At 39.5% G+C, this 15,880-nt stretch overlaps 1 protein-coding gene and 1 pseudogene across 1 annotated transcript; one reads left to right on the top strand and one right to left on the bottom strand.

Annotated features, from left to right (window-relative positions):
* Positions 1 to 1,933: 1,933 nt before the first annotated feature.
* LOC115756699 (protein TIFY 5A-like) lies at positions 1,934 to 3,270 on the bottom strand. Its single transcript, XM_030696557.2, has 3 exons — positions 3,090 to 3,270; positions 2,862 to 2,955; positions 1,934 to 2,437 (listed from the first exon to the last, which is right to left on the bottom strand). The coding sequence occupies exons 1-3, from the start codon at positions 3,182 to 3,184 to the stop codon at positions 2,210 to 2,212; spliced, it is 417 nt and encodes a 138-aa protein (XP_030552417.1). The 5' UTR covers positions 3,185 to 3,270; the 3' UTR covers positions 1,934 to 2,209.
* Positions 3,271 to 11,929: 8,659 nt separating this feature from the next.
* LOC115756698 lies at positions 11,930 to 15,252 on the top strand (annotated as a pseudogene).
* Positions 15,253 to 15,880: the final 628 nt, after the last annotated feature.

Raw genomic sequence — 15,880 nt, 5'->3', positions numbered from 1 at the left:
CGCCAACCGCCGATCTCTGGCCGCCGCCTGAAGCCTAGGGGCCGATAACCATAGAAATTTTATGTTGTTATCTAACGAATTTCTATTTTGAGAACAAAAATTTTGTGTCGTTATCAAAGGTATGTCTCTACTTAGAGACTCATGCAGGGAATAAAAATAAAAAACAAATCTATTTATAGCCGAAAATAAAGCCTAGAAAGATAATAGTTATCACTTGTCCGAGGTACATAAAAATTCTATTTCTTTGTTTCTTTATTTTTCTGTTCTTGGGAACATGTTTGGAATAGAAATGAGAAGTAGAAACTTGTCTACTTTTCTATTTCCGAAATAGAAACAAAAATTCTTCTCATCTCTCCCTCTCTCTCTCTCTCTTGCATGCAGCCTAACTCTCTCTCGCGTCTCTTTCGTCGGCTGCCATTCTTCGGTCGCCGGTCATTGACGAACAACAATAATAGAAATTTATGCTATTATCGGACGAATTTCTATTTCGGAAAAGAAATTGTGTTGTTGTCATATGCGTTTCTCTACTAAGAAACTCGTCCGGGGAATTTGGCTAGAAATAGCTCCAGGGAACAAAATCGTTATCATTCACGCCCTAAGTGATCGGTTTTTCTCCGATTTGATACTTAAATGAGCCGGCAAAAACTTTTGGCATTAAAACGAGCGTCGTGCGAAACTTTTTTTCATTTTTAAGACGTGAATGACAACCATTATCTTCTTTGGCTTTATTTTTTGCCACATTTTTATTTCCTAGATGGTTTCTGAGCAGAAACACGCATTTGATAACAACATAAAATTTCTATCCCTAGAAGAGAAATTCGTTTGATAACAGCATAAAATTTCTACGAACGGCCAGCGACCAGCGGACGATGATGGGAAGACGGAGACCGACATCCGGTGAACGGCGACCGGCGAACGATGATGAGCGAACGAAGACCGGCAATCAGCAAATGGTAGATGGCATACGGTGGCTAGTAGATGGAGAACGGCAAACGGTAGAGGGGACAGGAGATCGAGATGGCGACCAATGGCTAGCGAATGGCGAACGGTGGCAGCCAAAGGTGATCAGCAGATAGCAAACGACGAGGAGCGAACGGGAGCCGGGACGGGCGGATAGCGACAGGTAGCCAGAGGATGGTGAACGGTGGCCGATAGCGGGGACACGAGAGAGACAATTGGTAAATCGGCGGCCAAGACAGGAGGCCCGCTATTGGCCGGGGGACCGAGGCCGGCAGCTAGTGATCGGCGGCGGGGACATGAGAGAGAGGTAGAGCGCATGCGAGATAGAGGGAACAATGAGAAGAATTCTTATTTTTGTTTCCATAAAAAGTAGAAAATAGTTACTTCATATTTCTATTACAAACCTATTTACGGGAGAAAAATTTCTCTCGTAAATATAAAATGACATTGCATTACCAAACAGATTTCTATTCCAAACATGTTCCCTAAACCAGAAAAATAGTGTCATTATGCTCAAAACTTTGACTTCTTGGGTTGTTTGTGTAGCAATAGTTTCATATGTGCCAATTTGACGGAAATATGGCCTTTCAGCATCGACGCCAAATTGATGTAGAACGAATCTCACTTTGAAATCAAGTAAATTGGAGCAGATCCAGTTCTCATCTTATACCAAATATTGCAGAACGAGAAGCGTAGTAAGAACTGTTTAAAATCATAAAAGGTATCGGACAGTAGGAAAGGATGGAGAAACTAGAGAGTTACATGAAAAGGACAGAAACGCCAATGCAGGCGGGGAAGAAGTAATTAATGTCAAACTTGGCAAACACTACCGCTATTTATAGGCATCCTGAACAAGAGCTCAAAGAATAAAACATGAAGATAAAAATCCTAATTTCCAAGCAATGTTAAACAAATAGTTTATGGAAGGAAATAAATTGGTAATGTGATCGGGAAAAGGCATCTGCTGCATCACTTACACGTCCAACTTTACATCTTCAACCCAAATTAGATCGATATATGGAGTTTCCTCAGTCCGTGAAGTCGAGATTAGACTTCACAGAAAGATCAGGACATCCACCATGATCAATCAATTACTGCGTAGAAAAAAAAGTCCACACTCGAGTCGAAATATCTGTTCAAAACAGGATCGAGAACCTCCTGAGTTCGCTCAATTGGCAACGCCTAATCCATCGAACAGGACTCCATTGAAGGGCCTATCAAGAAGTTGTCCGTGTGATAGATAGAACAACTACTGGTCCATGTGATAGGGAGATGTAGCTCGGTAGCGAAGCTTTCTTTTCTGGAGGAATCGCTGGAGCGATCTCTTCATGGAAAGACCGGTGTCAGTGGGGCTATGGAGCTCAGCTGGTGGTGGTCGTCTGCTTGGCGAATTGGGCTGCTGCGGATCGGTCACGGCCACTGTAGCTGTCATTCTTTGCTGCATTTCTCTGCTTGCAAACACTAGAATTGCTCTCGCCTGTGACAAACAAGAAGAACAACAAGCAAGCGATTATGTACATAGTTATTCCTATGAAAAATACTCACGACTAAGGTTTCGGAGGAAAATCAGTGCCGTGTATATAGTTTAATGGTCACGGCGAGGGGCATGTCAGCATACGAGAGAGTATTAAAGTGACGAACCTCAAGAAGTTTCCAACGAATAGCAAGTTTGGTTTTTGCAAAGTTGGAGTAAAGTAACACGGTACTTCTATTGGGAAAATTACCAAAAAATCATAAACTTATTATATTTGTACTAATTTGATCATAAATTCTCTTTTTTATCAATTGAGTCATTAATTAATTGCATTTGTACCAATTCAGTCCATTTAGCCGTCCTATGCACCATTTATACATCGAAAAAAAATATTAAGGTTTTGGCCTAAAACTAGCGGCCGAGGTACCTGTAGTTCAGTAACATCGGAAACGCAGACATCACCGTTATAGAATATTGTCAGCTGCTGCTGCTCTTCCTGCCTCCCGCTCGACCCTTCCATCCTAACCACAACAGCATAAAAAAAGATCATGTTTTGCTCTCGGGGCGTTTGCTTTTCCTTCAAAAAGCTGGAGCTTCTACGGTAACGCCAGGAATATATTTCACGCCATGAGAGAGAGAGAGAGATAGAGCTTACTGATCTGGATGGTGGTCTGGGTGACGGAAATCTACTGAAGAGAGAGAAGCTGAAGCAGACTGCAGGCTAAACTGCAAGTTACAGTTCCTTCTCATTCGCGGTGATCAGGTCTATGGAAGAAGGGAACATCCGTCAAATGCCGCAACTGCAGTTGAGACAGAGACAGAGAGACAGAGTCTGAGGCGGCTTTCGCTTGTTAGTGCGCTTGTATAGGCCTAGAAGACAGTGGGGGGCTGACGTGATACTGGAAGAAAAACATCTGACAGAGAATTCAGACAGGGGTTTTCTGAATTAAGCACGTGGGGGAAAGGGTCCGAGTGGGGTGACGTGATTCCCGGAAGAAAAGCATTTAAAAACCCGGGATTCAGACGCCAAGTTTCTAAATTAAAGCACGTGGGAAAACGATCCTCTCCTTCCCTCTAGCATTCTGTGCTGGAATGGACCCAACCTCTCATCGAGGATGCGACTTTGCTGTCCCCGACAAAACGCTCTAAATCAAGATTGTGATCGCCACCCCTCCTTGAATTGGAAGGAAGTGGCAAATTCGGCGATGATCTCGATTGGCGAAAGGAGGGCCTTTTCTACTCAAACTCCTGTTATACCAAGGGGAGACGGAAAAATTAAAAAAAAAAATGAACATAATGTATTAGTACCCATTAGTTCTACGTAGATGTCGGCAGTCCTATGTTGATGTCGGTCGTCCCATATGGCACCGCCGGTATTTATATAGCTATTTTTAAATAATAATATTAAACAAATTAAATTTTCATTATTTGTTTTTGATTTGTTTTTCTTTTCTTTTCTTTTTGTGTCATTTGCTCTCTCTTTTTCTTTTCATTTCAACCGGCAAGGTCTTAGTGGCCCTCACTGGCCAAAATGTAAGGACATAAAAAAGAAAAAATAAATAAATAATTGTAAAAAATATCTATGTCACCCCCAACTGTGCCACATAGGACATCCGATCATCACGTTAATAATTTTCAATCAAAATTGACTGGATGGACTGAATTGGTATTAATGTGAAAAACGTTTCCGACTAAATTGGTCCAGCTTAAAAGTTTATGATTGAATCGGTATCCGCACAATAGTTTTAGAACTTTTTTGGTATTTTTTTCAATGGAAGATTATCTAAGATGAGATGAACATATTCCTAACTCTTGGTGTCATCTGGTAGTCCCAATACGTTTTACCCTTTCGGACGCATAATTTATCGAATTTTACTATTTTTAAGGAGAAAACTTTCTCGAAACTTATAGATGCCCTTATTATAATGAACCAATACTATGTGCATTTTCTAATTTTGTTCCATGGTTCTCTCTACATTATTTTCTGTTTTGCGGAGATTTACAACTTTACACTACTATCTCGTACTTTTCTATTGTTATTTTTTATTCAATGCTAAGAAATATTCAAGAATGAATCCATTAAAGATATAGGGATGATTTGCCTCAGTAATTAGGAAAGAACCTTAAGATACAATCACTTTAGTCACAATATTTATTACCCATCTTCGCTTGTATAGACTTATGTAGTTGATTACTAGTTCTCTTGCAAGGTAGAAACAAACTCGAAATGTTGTACTTCGAAAAAAGCAGGATAATATTCAAATTAAAATGACATAACACACTTTTTTCCCTTCACGTTACGAACTCTATAATAATTCGGGTGCTTCATATTGTTGAAAAAGCATCTTAGTATATTTTGAAGATGACAAAACAATTCATAATTCTTTAAGAGCTTGATATATGCAAGTGTTGTTTATGCATCTCGTAAGATCGACTTAAAAGTAACTTGAATGTGCAAAATAGCTAGGAAACCTACGTGAATAAGTCTAGAAGAATTGGGAGTTCATAAAGACTTGGAGGCACCAAGATAAACAATCTACAAGATCTACACCACCGATGTACACGAAGTACCTATTGGGACACGGTTGATAGCACCGGGAAACCTAATATGACCAAAAAATGATGTCACCCAAAGGCGGCAAAAGTACACTAGAAGTGCCAAAACTTGTGTACGACGCTCACATTAGTGCCAAAACTTTCAAAACGATCACTTAAGTGCCAATTTTTTTTAAAAACGATCACTTAAGTGTCAACTTCTTCTAAAAATGATCATTTTAGTGCCAATTTCAATTTGAGCTGACGTGGCTTGCCGGAAATCTAACACGTGCTATTTTTTATTAATGTTTGAGCTGACGTGGCTCAAGAGAGTTGACACTGAAGTGATCGTTTTTTAAAAAAATTGACACTTAAATGATCATTTTCAAAAAACATTGACACTTAAGTGATCGTTTTGAAAGTTTTGGCACCGAAGTAATCGTTTTTCAAAAAAATTGGCACTTAAGTGATCATTTTGAAAGTTTTGACACTAAAGTGAGCGACATACATAAATTTTGGCACTTGTAGTATACTTAAGCCGCCGAAAGCCAGATACAATCAGAGACTATTGTTATAAGCGGATCGACAATACTACTTGTGACAAACAACCTTATCATATGCTCAGAAGAAAACATTCCGAGATGAGTTGATTCATATTATTTGCCAGCTAGTAATTATGTATGGATTCCTAATTTGGAAATAATTGATTGATATTCAAGTTCAAAGAATACCTACGCGAAAGATATTAATTACGCGTGATATCTTGATTGATTGACAATAATTCTGAAGACGAGTTATCCATAGTTTGAACTACTCTATTATTGGAAACCTAAGATTTGATAGTATATGCAATCATATCTTGCGACCAAATCTGCGGGAACTTAGATTGATTGACTTCAACGGCTAAATTGATTTGCTAAAATAGTAGAAGTTTGGTCCATTTTAATCTAGCATAAGTTTAGGAACTAGACTTAGGCTACGTATGATAATGTTTATATTCTTGGGAACATATTTGGAATAGAAACATTTTTTTGTGTTTCTGTTCTCGACTATGATTTCCGAGAATAGAAACATGTTTGGCAAGTACCCAAAAAAAAAACACTTTCTTTCACCAAAAGCAGCGGGCGACGGCGGCGGCGGCGGCAGGCAATGGGCAACGGTAGCTACCGACGGCAGCTGGCGACAAGCGATTGGCCATGGCTAGCGGTGGCCGGCGATCGGAGATCGGCAGCGGCAGCCGCTTCAGCTCCTCGCCGACGATGGTGGGCGGTGGTAGCTTACACGAGGTCACCCTCAAGTTGTTTCTAAAAAGTGTTCTAAAACCCGTAAATAAGTTTTTTTTTGCTTCAAAAGTGTTCCCTAGAACAATTTTCAACCATACGCGTTTCTGTTCCGAAAGTGTTCTGGAAACACTTTTGGAACAGAAATACTTTCCAGGGAGTGTTACCATACGGGCCCTTAGTCTCTAGCATAAGCTCATGGGGACCATGTCCCGAGGCTAAGTATATTTTTTGCCCGACTTGGTATCGGACCAAGTTCATGGGGAACATGTCCCGGGGCTTAGGATGACAAAGTATCAACCTAGGGCTTCACTTTTCTCAAATGTTTTGATAACCCACATGACACATTTTGAGATAGTATAGTCTCTAAAGTCAAGCCCATAGGGATTGTTGTCATGGGGATTATTAACGAGAACATGTCATATTTTTTGCCCGACTTGTTTCGGGATACTATCCTTGACGTGTTTGTTGTGATTGCTTTTGTATCATTTTTGTGTTGTGATTCATTTATTAGTTGAATGTTTAGGTTACACTTTAGGATAATAAATACAAAAATATTGCGTAGACACTTAGCGGATGAGAATCTTAGGACTCATAATTGGATAAGAAGACTATATGTGACATGTAGTTGACAAATAGTCAAGTTTAGGTACTGAAAGGGTACTAGTTGCATAATTAGAGTAATTAAGTCAACAACCCTAAATCTCTAGTTGCACAAAAAGTAAGTTGTACTTCCGTACCTCACTTGGTTTCTAGCCGACTCCAATAGGTCGGTGGCGACTCCTCATGTAAAATCCTCATAGGATTAATCGAATTGAAATGAAATCTCAAAGTGTGAAGTAAGGGTTTGGGAGAACTCACGCCAATGGAAACCCACTGGTCCTCAACTCGACATTACTTCCAACATCCATCATTCCCGACCACTCGTTCGGGAGGGTCGCATCGTTGATGGAGTTGAAGTGCTAAAATACATACACATCGATTTGTTGTGCCATTCAAGAAGACCAAGTAGATCAGCCAACTATGTCACTCGTGGTTCATATGTTATAAGAGGGAAAAAGTACCAAAAAACCATTGGTAGCAATTCAGTCATAACCTTTCAATTTGACCAATTTATTCCTAAATCTTTGTACATCGATACCAATTCAGTCCATCCACCCCAATTTTGATCGAGAATTGCTAACATAGATGTTACTTCTCCAATGTAGCATGCTGAACATTTTTTTTTTTAATTCGAAACACGGTGAGCATTGATGTAGACATTTTTTCACAATTTTTTCAAAAAAGTTGAGTTTTTTTTTTTCATTTTTTTCCTTTTTTCCTTTCATTTTGGCCTGCGAGGATCATGGCGACATGGCAAGGGCTGCGACCCTGGTTGGGCAAAATGAATGGAAAAAATAGAAAGAAATAATTATTATAATATTTCTAAAAATGTCTATGTTAGTGTTAGTCGAGCTACATAGGATGACAGATGTCCACGCTAGTGATTTCTAGCAAAAATTATTGGTACCAATGCAAAAAAGTTTAGGATTAAATTTGATTCAATTGAAAAATTTATAATTGAATTAGTAAATATAATAAATTTATGACTTTTTTGGTAGCTTTCGCTATAAGAGACGATACTATTACACTTATCCGACCATCTTAGCCTACATTCTCAATTCGGAGATATGTGAAAACATGTCCTAGCCGATTTACAAAGCTTCCATTGTTGATGAATTAATGACTACTAAAGTTTCGTCCAGATGACCAAGCATCTTCAATTTCCACAATCATCAATTAGTAAGTGCAAGTCTTTTTTTCAAAACAAAAATCTTCATTTCATATCAAAGAGAGATGTATCACTTCAAAATAACAATGAAAATATAATAAATCAAGTAAATCTTAAAAGTGAATCAACTTGGTACAGCCAACAAAAACTCGCTCATTCCTCAAAGACGGAATTATCATAGCATCCAAGTATAATTGGTGGCCAATTACCGAATCTCGCATCATCATCAATGATGAGAACACACCGAAAAATCCCTCTCTAGTAACTACGGCTTTACCAAATGGCGGTGTGCACCATGGTTCTAGATCACTAGCACCATCACCATATAGAGACAACAATAATACAAATAGCTTAAAAAAGTACAAAAAATTCCTTGTAAATCCCAGATCTACATCTAATTAGGGATTAAAGAGCACCCAAATCTAGTTCTAGCTCTAGATCGGGAGAGAATAACTGTAAAAAAAAAAAAAACTCAGTGATCACAAAATTACTTCTAGATAAATCGATTGCTAAACATAGAAAAAGAAACTTAGAAAACTTACAGAGCACTTGGCAATCGGGAGCAAGCATCCGGAGCCGGAGCAAGCGAGCAGATTCTTCCGAGACATTCACTCTTCGATTTTTAGAGCTCACTTTCGTGGAGGATGTTGATTGACCGTGCATGAAATTAATGAAGAAATCTAAATGATAGAGGGATAGAGAGATCTAAAGGAATATGAAGGAGAGGGAGAGGGAGAGGGGTAAAGGATCCTCTCTCTCTCTCTCCCTCAAAAACAAAGCTGCAGGGGAAAAAAGGTGGGCGACAGCAATGGGGAAGAAACCCAGGGGAGAATACGCGTGCGCCACTGATAAGTAAGTGCAAGGTTAAAAGGCTTGTTTATTAGTCGCCATTATCCAATTCGCTACTTATATTCTATCAGAATGATTCATACAATTGCTTGAGTACTATATCGATTCTACAAGTACGCCATTGATATTAAAAATTAAGCATATGAATCTAAATCTTTTAAGACCCTTATATATCTCTGTCATTGCTATGTTTACACTTTAATTTTAGACCAAAGCTGTGCCCACGCCTATTGGGGGATTGTTAGAATAGTCATGCATTAAGCAAAGACTTCATCAACTAGCTTAAATTTTTAGAATAATTGGTTGTGATCTCTCAAAATTTTACGAAGGAAATTACTAAATCGGGCAAACTTACTAGAAACCCTATTGGATGTATAGGTCTATAACGTTTTGGTCCAATCTCATTTTGTCATTCTCTCTAAGACTATGTTTGGTCGTCGGGATTTCTCGCCGGGATAGGATTGGATAGGATAGGATAAGAAATCTAGGGATTTGGCCATATCCTATCCATCATTTGGTGAACTACGGATTTAAAGTCGGATATTCTCATATCCTATCATATCCTGCATTTGGTAGAAACCGAATATCAATATAAATGACATATATGTGATGCTATGAAATATTCCGATCTTATTACTATAAAAATAATGTTCTCATACACAAAAAAAAAAAACTTGAAAATGTACACATTTTATTAGATTTTCAAACCTCTTTGCAAAAAAATAAAATAAAATGAAAATAGAAACAAATGAGACAAGAAAGTTAGCTTTTATATGACGGATAAGAGAAATCCTATCCGACCTTATCCTACCCCCTCCCCTAGGATTTTTTTATCCGGGTTATATCCCCCCTATATCCGACATTATACTATCCGGGACACCTACCAAACACGGGATAGGATAAAACATATCCTATCCCGAGTTTTATACGGACGACCAAACGCAGCCTAAGAGTTCATTGCACTAAAATTATCTTTAGGAGACAAGAACAGTTTCTCTTTCATCAAACTGGAGAACCAAACAATGTGTGATCATCCGGAGTTGAACCCTCGATTGTAAAGGTAATAATTGAAGAAACGCGAAAAATAAGGATCACACATTATTATCGTATTTCTTGGTTCCTACTCCTTGGGATGGGGTAGTTTGTCCCGCTTGGATGTAATATATAGTAGCTTTGCCTCGGAATCTAAGAAGGTCAAGTAGTTACTTACATCTTAATTTGTACAAAAAATAAAAAAAGCCTCGACAATTTCCTTTTCGGTCAAAAAGAGAGCATTTTATACTAATTATCTCACCTATATAAGAATTTTGGGCTTATCTTATTGGTGTTTATTAATTCTAGTATCGAGATAAAATTAAAAAAAAAGAAAATACCAAAAACATACCTCAGCTTTCATCCAACAACCACTGAAGTACCTCTACCTTTTAAAAAATTTAAAACATGCTTGAGTTTTACTTTTGCAAATATAAAAGAACATACACCAATTATCTTTGTGTCCCTATTACCGAAAACACCATTTTATTTACAAAATGCCCGTTCCCAAATCCTAAATTCCTCACTTGCCAAAGTCACTCAACACTAATTAGATACTAAACCACCCAAACCCTAAACAAGATGTTGAAACCAGTTTGCAAGGAGGGGTAATTTGATCTTTTCGATGTAAAGCTTTGGTCATATGTTTGTGAACGGTATTTGCAAAAAAAATAAGGTAGGTGAGCAGTCATTTGGTCAACAGTGCGCCACGTTTCGAACCGAAAAAAAAAAACAGTGCGCTATTTATTTGGTTGTTTCCGTCAATGAAACACATTTTGTAAATATCTCTGAAGAAACAATAGGGCGGAATGGGCCGGGCCTCAATGCCCTTGTACAGCCTAGGCCCACCTGCTGAGCAGACCTGTCTAGGCCTGCCCAACGGGCTTTCCAAGTTCAGCCAAGCCCACCCATTATTGATCAGGTCCATTGCTCAACGGCGCCATAACAAAGGAAGTTACTATTTCTGACCAACCCATATCAGGGTCAAAATAGTCAGCATGCCACTCTGTATACTCTATCATTATGGGAGAGAATGGTCTTCTACTATCATTTGCCAACTTATAATCCAGAGGATGTAACACCGTCTTCCCAGGACGTGCTTATATAGGGAAGTACAAAAGAAAAAGGGATAAGGCACAAATGGTCATTGAACTTTGGTCTAATAAGCAATGTGGTCATAAATTTTAGTCCATTGTGTAATGGCATCCCTAAACTTTTAACTTATTTAATGTGACCTATGGATTTTCGGTGCATATTCAATTTACTCCATGAACTATATAAAAATGTTCAATGTTGCCCTTTCATTAATTCGGGGATGACACTGCACATTTGACTAAAATTCTGGAATCACATTGAACAAATTTAAAGTTCGGGAATTATAATACACATTATGCCAAAGTTTCGGAGCCATTTACCCAAAGAAAGAATGAGAGACCTACAATATTCTCAATGAATCTAAGCAAAAGTTATGGAGCTCGATGGATATTCACACACATTTGGAAGAAAATAGAAAAGACATTGAGTGCTTTTGAATGTTGTCTTTCGAAGAGCAAGAATCGATATCTCCGAGCTTTAAGAATGTGAAAAGCAACAAAGTCTTGTCAAATCAATCTTCTTGGTCCCGTCATGTTCGTCACACATGTATTGGAGTTCCCTTTCAGCTGTTTTTTGACAAATACATCCGCACTCTTGGTGCTCCGAAGCGAATCACATCGGGCGTGGCAGTTATCCGTCCCACATGTACCGGATAATTTTTCCAGAGACGCGCATTCCTATGCTTCTGGATGACCCCAAGAGAATACGCAAGTGTGACGATTCAAATTATAATTGACGATCACACTTATGACTTCAGCAAGCCTTAACTCATAAATCTAACATATAACCACCGCCAGGTCTTTGTCAGCCTTCCAGTCAACCAGCACGGGAGTACACCAATTGAGACTTTGACTAATTGGTCGTTGCTGACCCCGGCATCAGGGGGAGCAGCTACAAAACTTGTTCTTGGCCAAATCAGACAAACGCAAGACCTGGACTTAACTGGTATTAAACAAAGTTTGTGCGCCTCGCCCTCCGGAAGTTGCTCATCATCTTACTCCTCTTTGAACTAATCTTATTGTGCTTGCGTTCTTTCCAAATTAACAGATCAAGATGATTATCGACGCGCCAAGAAATATTTCCTTGGCTTTCTTGATTTCATGGCTGATCCTCTTCATCCCAGACACTCCTGTCAGCAGTGCACAGACATATATTCAAAATTCGTGCTCTGGAAGGGGCAACTACACTGCCTTTGGCAAGTTCCAGAACAACCTCTACAGCCTCCTCGACCGGGGGCTTTACAACGAAGGACGCGATAACGGTTTCTACAACATGACAGAAGGGGAATATCCGGACAAAGTTTATGGTCTCTTCCTCTGTAGGTCAATCACGTGGAAAAGACATCCTAAGTTTCAACTTTTGAGTAGTACCTTTCAATTCAATCCTCATAATCTTTGGAGCCGGCTCACTTGGTACTAGGATTTATAATGGACCTGATGTATTTGTGTCAATTGAGATACTCTAAAACGTACGGCGATCCAATGCCAACCGAAGTAGTACTATCCAGATTTAAGTGACTACTAACGCAACTTTCCTATCCCTCTTTAGAGGCGATGTTGCTGCCAATCTCTGTCAGTCTTGCATCAAATCAGCTACCGGCAACATCACAGAAAGATGTCCAGGAGATAAAGAGGCGACCATTTGGTACGATGAGTGTCTCGTGCGCTACTCCAACAGATCGTTCTTCTCTATCATGGAGTCAACACCAACTTTGTTCATGTACAACGTTACGAACGTATCAGATCCCAACCGGTTCCGCCCGATTGTGGCAGAAACTTTCAGGAAAGTGATGAACTTGACAATCTCCTCAAAAAGCTTTTTTGCGACCATTAACGTTAACGTCTCAAGTTCAATGAGCTTGTATGCGCTGGCGCAGTGCACCCTTGACTTATCAAAGTCAAGTTGTGACAGTTGCATGACTGCTGCAGTTGCTTATTTTCCTGCCACTATTAGCGACAGAAAACCAGGTGCGCGAATTCTTCTGCCGAGTTGTTTGCTGCGGTACGAACTGTATCCTTTTTATGGGAAACCTAGAGGACAAGCACCAGCAAATTCTCCATCTAACAAAACCGGCACTGGCTCCGGCACTAGAGGTATAAAAATTCTGTAACACTCAAGATGTGCTTTCAATTTGTTAATGTAAGCATAATTCTTATTATAAGCTGTTTTGTGTATCATAATGCACTTCACTTCTATTTATGATCTAAACCATGATCATTCTCTCTTGCTTTCACTGAGTTCCTGGTACTATTTACACCTAGTTTAAAAAGATCTGCAGACTGGTGGTATAACTAGATACAAGGAATCACTTTGTCTTGACAGGGGTGAAACGAACAAAAGCTCCATGGAAAGCAATAGTTAGCTCCGTCATTGGATTCTGTTTGCTATTACTCATCGTGGGTTCCTGCATTTTTTTAAAGAGGACAAAGAGCTTGAACAAAGGTATGCATGAATTCATCTAGCTTGCCATTGGAAGACCATCATCTAAACTTATATCTTATGAGAGTAAGCTCTTACACTGTCAGCGAAGGAGAACAGCCAAGAGGTTCAGTTACTGCATCTGAGACAAGAAATTGGAGAAGAGATCTCAGAAGAAAACTATCGACAAGAAAAGCCGGTGGATTCTCGAGAATTCTCCCTGATACGATTAGACGTTATCCGCACAGCCACAGGAAACTTCTCCAATGAATGTAAGCTTGGGGAAGGTGGGTTTGGTCCTGTGTACAAGGTAAGCATTTTAGTGACTAAACACCTATTCATGGGACTATAGGAAAATCTTCTAATTGTAGTAAACTGGCATGAGTCATTATCCGTGACATGAACTGAATCCAATTGGGCTACCGTTAGTAATCGTCAAACAGGAATTTCACTACTAATGTCACACTGTTTCAGGGCACACTGGCAGATGGAAAAGAAATTGCGGTTAAGAGGCTTTCAAGAACCTCCGGCCAAGGACTCATCGAGTTGAAGATCGAAGTCGTCTTGATTGCCAGGCTACAACACAAGAACCTCGTCCGATTAGTGGGATGCTGCTTGGAAGAACATGAAAAACTCTTGATATGAGTACATGCCAAACAAAAGCCTGGATGTCTTCCTTTTCGGTTTGAGCTTTCGCAGATGCAATGAATTTTCTCGCCAGTTAATTTTAGATTTTTCTAATGGGGACATCCATCTGAGTCTCTCATCATCGACAGATTCAAATATGGGGCAATCTCTAGATTGGAAGATGCGCATGAACATCACCTGCGGAATAGCTCGGGGGCTTCTATATCTGCACGAGGATTCTCGCCTGAGAATTATCCACAGGGATCTGAAAGCTAGCAATATCTTGCTAGACGGCGAGATGAATCCAAAGATATCCGACTTCGGGATGGCAAGGATCTTCCGTGTAAATCAAGACGAGGCCAACACAAACAGGATTGTTGGAACCTAGTAAGCGCTTAAATATATTTCCAAGTCTGTTCCATGTCCGAATGATTCACTAGGCGAACAAAGAACTCCGATGATCAGTTCAACAATACCAAAATGTTATCATTCATATTTCAGAAGTTTCATATATAGTCACTTAAAATTTTTTTTTTCTAACTCCCAACTGATTGCTCCTCATCACATAATTCTGATCAGTGGATACATGGCACCGGAGTATGCGATGGAAGGACTCTTCTCTGTTAAATCGGACGTCTTCAGTTTTGGAGTTCTCTTACTAGAGATGATAAGCGGGCGGAAGAACAATGGTTTTCATCTCCGAGAGCACGGTGAAAGCCTTCTCACCTTCGTACGTTCCTCCTAGTCACCAGTCACCACTCCATTTTAATATGATGTCCAAGAATTTCGTGCAGCTGTCCTTACAGCTTATTTCCCTCGCAAAATGACAGGCATGGAAGTTGTCGTCCGAAGGTCGAGGGTCGGAACTTACTGATCCGTTGATTGAAGAGTCATGTGATGGAGTTCGAGTGCTGAAATGCATACACATCGGTTTATTGTGCGTTCAAGAAGACCCGGCGGATCGACCGACTATGTCGCTCGTAGTTCATATGCTAGGAGGCGATACCGTCACACTTGCCCAACCATCGCAGCCTGCATTCTCAGTTGGGAGGTATGTAAAAGCGCTCGATCCTTCCGGGCCGATTCACAAAGCTTCCACCGTTAATGAAGTAACCCTTTCAGATGTTTTTGCCTAGGTGACCAATTATCATCACATCACCCATTTTTTCAGTTGATTTCTCTTTAATCCTTGGTAAAGCTTCGCGATTGTATTCTAGTTTACCACTTATATTCTATAAGAATGATGCATGTCCTCACTTGAGTTATCTATCAACTTTGTAAGTACCCATTTGATATATGCGGATCTCCTATTCAATTGCTCAATCAACATGTACTCTCAATATTACGCCATGAAAAGGACTCTAACGCCACTCTATGCAGCACATGATTTCGTGTTTCGCGGATGTCGACCATTTCACCATCACTGCATCTTGAAAGCGATTCTTATTCCAGGACCATGAGCTCTTCTTATACCATTGAATCCACAAACACTGAGGATTAAGAAATCACCCGATCTCATATACTTGCAATAGTCATGATAGTGTGGTCGATATTTGCTTGAACATGAATAACCTCCCTTTTGACATTCTACTCGTGCTCTTACGTGAATCACTGCCGTAAACCACTTTTGTATATAGCATCTCATAAATAGTAATTCTAGATATATGCCAAACATTGATTTTTTCAATTCATTTGGCTCTCAAGTTTAATTACTCATGTAAAGTTATGGTTACGACACTCGTTAATGGGACAAACACATAAATTTACCAATAACTTGTAAGGAGCACTATCGCCAAAATCAACGAGTCGTGTAAATGTTACTTTTGGAAAGTTTTATTT

This window comes from Rhodamnia argentea, chromosome 3 (assembly GCF_020921035.1).
Source record: "Rhodamnia argentea isolate NSW1041297 chromosome 3, ASM2092103v1, whole genome shotgun sequence".
In the NCBI taxonomy this organism is placed as follows: domain Eukaryota; kingdom Viridiplantae; phylum Streptophyta; class Magnoliopsida; order Myrtales; family Myrtaceae; genus Rhodamnia; species Rhodamnia argentea.
The sequence above is the reverse complement of the archived record's forward strand: the minus strand, read 5'-3'. Positions and strand labels throughout refer to the sequence as shown.

Bases quoted from the DNA above. Each gene is read 5' to 3' on its own strand.
- LOC115756699 (XM_030696557.2), bottom strand. From the start codon at position 3,184: ATGAGAAGGAACTGTAACTTGCAGTTTAGCCTGCAGTCTGCTTCAGCT. The intron at 2,956-3,089 runs GTAAGCTCTATC...TGTTGTGGTTAG, and splicing joins CCAGACCACCATCCAGATCA to GATGGAAGGGTCGAGCGGGA. The intron at 2,438-2,861 runs GTACCTCGGCCG...TGTTTGTCACAG, and splicing joins CCGATGTTACTGAACTACAG to GCGAGAGCAATTCTAGTGTT.